This window comes from Salvelinus sp. IW2-2015, unplaced genomic scaffold, assembly GCF_002910315.2.
Source record: "Salvelinus sp. IW2-2015 unplaced genomic scaffold, ASM291031v2 Un_scaffold786, whole genome shotgun sequence".
Lineage (NCBI taxonomy): Eukaryota > Metazoa > Chordata > Actinopteri > Salmoniformes > Salmonidae > Salvelinus > Salvelinus sp. IW2-2015.
Window position 1 is genome coordinate 48,540 of NW_019942612.1, and position 6,633 is coordinate 55,172.

Consider the following 6,633-nt stretch of genomic DNA (forward strand, 5'->3'; position numbering starts at 1 on the left):
TTCATGAGCTGAAATAATAGATCCCAGGAATGTTCCATTTGCACAAAAAGCTTATTGGTCTCAAATTGTGGCCAAATTTCTTTACTTCCCCTGTTAGTGAGCATTTCTCCTTTGCCAAGATAATCCATCCACCTGACAGGTGTGGCATACCAAGAAGCTGATTAAACAGCATGATCATTACACAAGTGCTGGGGTCAACAAAAGGCCACATTAAAATGTGCAGTTTTGTCAAACACCACAATTCCATAGATGTCTTTGAGGGAGCGTGCAATTGGCGTGCTGACTGCAGGAATGTCCACCAGAGCTGTTGCCAGAGAATTGAATAGCTCTACCATAAACCACCTCCAATGTTGTTTTAGAGAATTTGGCAGTACGTCCAACCGGCCTCACAACCGCAGACCACGTGTAACCACGCCAGCCCAGGACCTCCACATCCGCCTTCTTCACCGTCAGGATCATCTGAGACCAGCCACCTGGACAGCTGATGAAACTGAGGGGTATTTCTGTCAGTAATAATGCCCTTTTGTGGGGAGAAACTCAATCTGATTGGCTGGGCTTGGATCCCCAGTGGGTGTGCTTGGCTCCAAAATGGGTGGGGTTATGGCTGCACCCCTACCCAGTCATGTGAAACCTAAGATTAGGGCCTTATCAATGTATTTCAATTGACTGATTTCCTTTTATGAACCGTCAGTGGTGGAAAAGGTACCCAATTGTCATACATGAGTAAAAATATAGATACTTGAGTAACTTTCTATTAAAGTAAAAGTGAATGTCACCCTGTAAAATACTACTTGAGTAAAAGTATTCGGTTTTAAATATACTTAAAACTTCTTGGAAATAGGGGGCACCCTTTTCACTTTTGGATAAAAATGTGCCCAATTTAAACGGCCTCGTACTCTGTCCTAGATCATATGATATGCATATTATTATTACTATTGGATAGAAAAGACTGAAGTTTCTAAAACGGTTTGAATTATATCTGTGAGTAAAACAGAACTCATTTGGCAGGCAAACTTCCAAACAGGAAGTGAAAATTCTGAAATGGGTCTCTGAAAGGCATCGCCTATTCAATTGCCTTGTATTTATGGATCTGTATGCACTTCATACGCCTTCCACTAGATGTCAACAGGCAGTAGAACGTGGAATGAAGTGTCTAGCCTTATGTGGGACCGGATGAGAGTCTTTGGAGTGAGAGGTCAGCCATATTGGCAGTATTTGGCTACGCACTTGGGTGTGTCATATCTGCAATGCGTTAGGTAGACACGAAGAAATGCTCCGTCTGGGACGTTATTGGATATATATGAGAAAAACATCCTAAAGATGGATTCTCAACTGAGTTTGACCAGTTTATTCGACTTTCATTATCACTTTTTGAATTTTTCGTTCATGCGTCAAATCTTCATGGACACGTGAGCTACACATGCTAGCCAAAGTTGCTAATTCGACAGAAGAAATGGACATTCTAAAACAAAACAACGATTTATTGTGGAACTAGGATTCCTGGCACTGCATTCTGATGAAAGTTCATCAAAGGTAAGGGAATATTTATGATGTTATTTCGTATTTTTGTTGACTCTGTTGACTCCAACATGGCGGAGAATGGCTGAGCGCTGTCTCAGATTATTGCATGCTGTGCTTTTTACTAAAGTTATATTTTGAAATCTAACACAGCGGTTGCATTAAGAACCAGTGAATCTTTAATTATATGTACAACATGTATTTTTCAGCAAAGTTTATGATGAGTTTTTCTGTTAGATTACGTGACTCTCTAAAATTTCTCCGGACATTTTGGAGCCATTTGTGACCATGTTGCCAAACCACGATTTGTAGCTATAAATATGCACATTTTCGAACAAAACATAAATGTATTGTATAACATGATGTCATAAGACTGTCATCTGATGAAGTTGTTCAAAGGTTAGTGATTCATTTTATCTCTATTTGTGGGCTTTGTGAAAGCTATCTTTGGGGTGAAAAAATGGCGTGTGTTGGGCTATTGTGGTGAGCTAACATAAATATATGTTGTGTTTTCGCTGTAAAACATTTTAAAAATCGGACATGTTGGCTGGATTCACAAGATGTTTATCTTTCATTTGCTGTATTGGACTTGTGATTTCATGAAATTATATTATATTCCCTGTGGCGCTAGGCTAGGCTATGCTAGTCAGCGTTTCTGATGASAATGATCCCGGATCCGGGATGGGTAGTCCAGAAAGGTATGAAAAGTAAATGTAAATGCTAAAATATACTTAAGTATCAAAAGTAGAAGTCACTTATTATGCAAAGCACCAGTTTCTTGTTTTTAAAATGTATGGATATCCAGGGGCACACTCCAAAATTATTTACAAAAGATGCATGTGTGTTGATAAGTGCGTGAATTTCACAATTTTCCTGTCCTGCTAAGCATTCAACATGTAATGAGTACTTTGGGTTGTCAGGGAAAATGTATGGAGTAAAAATGACAATGTGTGTGTTAGGAATATAGTGAAGAAAAAGTAGTCAAAAATATAAATAGTAAAGTAAAGTTACCCCAAAAAACTACATAAGGACTTTACACCACTGAACTGTAAACCTTAGAAATTGTTATATGTTGCATTTATATTTGTGTTCAGTAGAAATTATTTTCACTGTAGCTGGACAGCTGATGAAAAAGGATCATCCCTAATGTCACTGTTTAACCAACAGTAAAGATCATCACTAATGTCAGTGTATAACCCACAGTAAAGATCATCCCTACCATCACTGTATAACCCACAGTAAAGATCATCCCTACTGTCACTGGTATTTTAAAAACCCACAGTTAAAGACTTCATTCCCCACTTGTCCACTGTATAACCCACCAGAAAGATTTCATCCCTTAACTGTCACTGCTATAAAACCAACAGTAAAGATCATCCTACGTTACACTGTTATAACCCACAGTAAAGTCATCCCCAACTGCTCACTGTATAACCCACAGTAAAGATCATCCCTACTGTCACTGTATAACCCACCAGTAAGAGAATCTCCCCACTGTCACTGTATAACCCACAGTAAAGATCAATCCCTACTAGTCCTGTATAACCAACCAGTAAAGATCATCCTTACTGTCATGTATAACCAACAGTAAGATCATCCTACAGTCAGTGTATAACCCACAGTAAAGATCTCCCTACATGTCACTGTATAACCCACAGTAAAGATCATCCCTACTGTCACTGTATAACCCACAGTAAAGTGCTTCCAACTGTCAGCTGTATAAACCCACAAGTAAAGATCATCCAACTGTCACTGTATAACCCACAGTAAAGATCATCCCTACTAGTCACATGTATAACCACAGTAAAGATCATCCTAATGTCATCTGTATTAAACCCAGTAAAGATCATCCCTAAGTCACTGTATATAACACAAGTAAAAGATCATCCTACTGTCACTGTATAACCACAGTAAAGATCATCCCCTATGTCACTGTATAACCCACAGTAAAGGATCATCCCTACTGTCACTGTATAACCCACAGTAAGATCATCCCCACTCGTCACTGTATAACCCACAGTAAAAGATCATCCCTACTGTCACTGTATTACCACAGTAAAGATCATCCCTACTGTCACTGTAAACCACAGTAAAGATCATCCTACGTCAGTGTAACACCCAGTAAGATCACCTAATCACTGTATAACACAGTAAAGATCATCCCTAATGTCACTGTATAACCCACAGTAAAGATCATCCCAACTGTCATGTTATAACCCACAGTAAAGTCATCCCTACTGTCACTGTATAACCACAGTAAAGATCATCCCTACTGTCACTGTATACCCCACAGTAAAGATTATCCCAACTGTCATGTAATAACCACAGTAAAGATCATCCCTAACGGTCACTGTATACCAACAGTAAAGATTCATCCCTACGGTCACTGTATAAACCACAGTAAAGATCATCCCTACTGTCAGTGTATAACCACAGTAAAGATCATCCCTAATGTCACTGGTATAAACCCACAAGTAAAGATCATCCCTAATGTCACTGTTATAACCCACAGTAAAGATCAATCCACGGTCAGTGTATAACCCACAGTAAAGTAATTCCCTTACTGTCAGTGTATAACCCCACAGTAAGATCATCCCTACTGTCACTGTATAAACCACAGTAAAGATCATCCCTACTGTCACACTGTATAACCCACAGTAAAGATCATCCCTACTGCACTGTATAACCCACAGTAAAGATCATCCCATGTCACTGTATAACCCACAAGTAAAGATCATCCCAACTGTCAGTGTATAACCCACAGTAAAGTCATCCCAACTGTCAGTGTATAACCCACAGTAAAGATCATCCCTACTGTCACTGTATAACCCACAGTAAAGATCATCCCTACTGTCACTGTATAACCCACAGTAAAGATCATCCCTACGCACTGTATAACCCACAGTAAAGATCATCCCTATGTCAGTGTAAAGATCATCCCTAATGTCACTGTATAACCCACAGTAAAGATCATCCCTAATGTCACTGTATAACCCACAGTAAAGATCATCCCTAATGTCACTGTATAACCACAGTAAAGATCATCCCTAATGTCACTGTATAACCCCAGTAAAGATCTCCTAATGTCAGTGTATAACCCACAGTAAAGATCATCCCTAACTGTCACATGTATAACCCACAGTAAAGATCATCCCAATGTCACTGTATAACACAGTAAAGATCATCCCTAATGTCACTGTATAACCCACAGTAAAGATCATCCCTATGTCACGTGTATAACCCACAGTAAAGATCATCCCTACTGTCACGGTATAACACATAGGTAAGATCATCCCTATGTTCAGTGTATAACAACAGTAAGATCTCCCTATGGTCACTGTATAACCCACAGGTAAAGATGATCATCCTACGTAGTCAGTGTATAACCCACCAGTAAACGATTCATCCTACGGATCCACTGTATTAACCCACAGTAAAGATCATCCCTAATGTCACTGTATAACCCACAGTAAAGATCATCCCTAATGTCACGGTATAACCCACAGTAAAGATCATCCCTACGGTCACTGTATAACCCACAGTAAAGTAATGCCTGAGCTTCTCAATGGAACCATCGTTACAGAAAGTGCAGACACATTTGTCTATGGGGTGTTTGTTTATGTAAGGTGTGTAAGTTACCTGTCTGGGCTGGTCAGGGAGGCAGGGCTGGCGGTAGATATGTTTTAAAGGCTGGAGGATCTCTGTACCTCCGAGATCAGCCCTCATTGCCTTCACCTTCTGCAGAGCCTCATCCATAGTCTTCTGGCTGTACTCCACACTCTTACTGATGTCCAGATAGACACAAACACAGAAGGTCAAAGGGTCATCACCACAACATATTATAGGACATGGACATTTTAATATTTCCCCTACCTAGGGCTGTGGCAGTCATGAAATTTTGTCAGCCAAGTAATTGTCAGCAAATAACTGCTGGTCTCATGGTAATTGACCGCTATTAGTATAAGCATGTGTAGCATCTCCTGGCTTCCAAGCATAGCCTAAACAAGCATAGCCTAAACAAGCATAGCCTAAACAAGCCTAGCCTAAACAAGCCACCATCACAATATATCCATTACTTATTTTTGACAGGTCTAAAGAAACACGATATGAAGAAAATGTAGTCTATTTCAGAAGAACAGAATAGCACTCTGAGGCTATGCCATATGGCTGTGGGCTACACTAGTTAATTTAGCAGACAAGATGTGCTTGGAATTCCATGGCATTATGTTTTATAGTATGAAGAATACAATTGAACAAATCTTAATAAAATAGAAAGGATATTTTCTCCAAACGATTTCAAAAGAAGTGCGCACATGCAGCTATTCTGTGTTGAGCGGTTAACAAAGAAACTGGTCCTCCTATATGCTTCATTTCGAGATATTTATGCGACTTTAGTTGTGAAACAAACATTAGGATATATGTAAGATAAATAAAACATTTAAAAATAAACAGGCCGGTTAATCGGTATCGGCTTTTTTGGTCCTCCAATAATCGGTATCGGCGTTGAGAAATCATAATCGGTCGACCTCTAATACAAACCTTATCAAAACATATAGGCCTATGGGCTAGGATACATGAGGTGTGCGTCTATGATTTGAAAGTTGCGAAAAAAGAAGAAAAAAAGGTATGCGAGGTTTCTGGCCTTAATGCACAAGCTGGGCATTAGTGATAGCACTCAGCGGCGACGAGTCATTTAGGGCAGGGTTTTGAGCCCCACCTGTTWAGCTTAAAGAGTAAGGCAGCTCCAAAATACAGGTGTTTCAGCCTAGCTCAGTGCTTTCTGTYGTGGTGGGGCAGCCAGCGGAAAATACGGAGTGTAGGGGTTGGTAATGTTCTCTGGTTGTTCTGTGATTGGCTCAGTGTTCACTCATGCGGACACTACTTCAACGCAAAACTGGTAGCTCTACTGGTAAAGCTCGAAAATTCAAGCCCCTTGGGTGCTGCCATAGACTTACATTAGGTCATTGGCCACAGACAAAATTATGTCAAATTACATAGCTTTGATTGGACTTTGATACTTTAAAAAATCTTAGGTAGAAAGCTAGACAAGCAGTCATTGATCATCATGAATCAAGTTGGCAATCTACTGGCAAATCCTTTTCAATCCTTGTGTTA

The 6,633-nt window shown here is 39.8% G+C and overlaps 1 protein-coding gene across 1 annotated transcript in view; it reads right to left on the reverse strand.

Moving 5' to 3' along the window:
* LOC112068903 (von Willebrand factor A domain-containing protein 5A) overlaps positions 1-6,633 on the reverse strand; it is a 43,629-nt gene that overhangs the window by 17,845 nt on the left and 19,151 nt on the right. Inside the window, exon 9 of the mRNA XM_070438324.1 lies at positions 5,158-5,302. Within this exon, the coding sequence (XP_070294425.1) occupies positions 5,158-5,302 (145 nt within the window). The remainder of the gene's footprint in view (positions 1-5,157; positions 5,303-6,633) is intronic.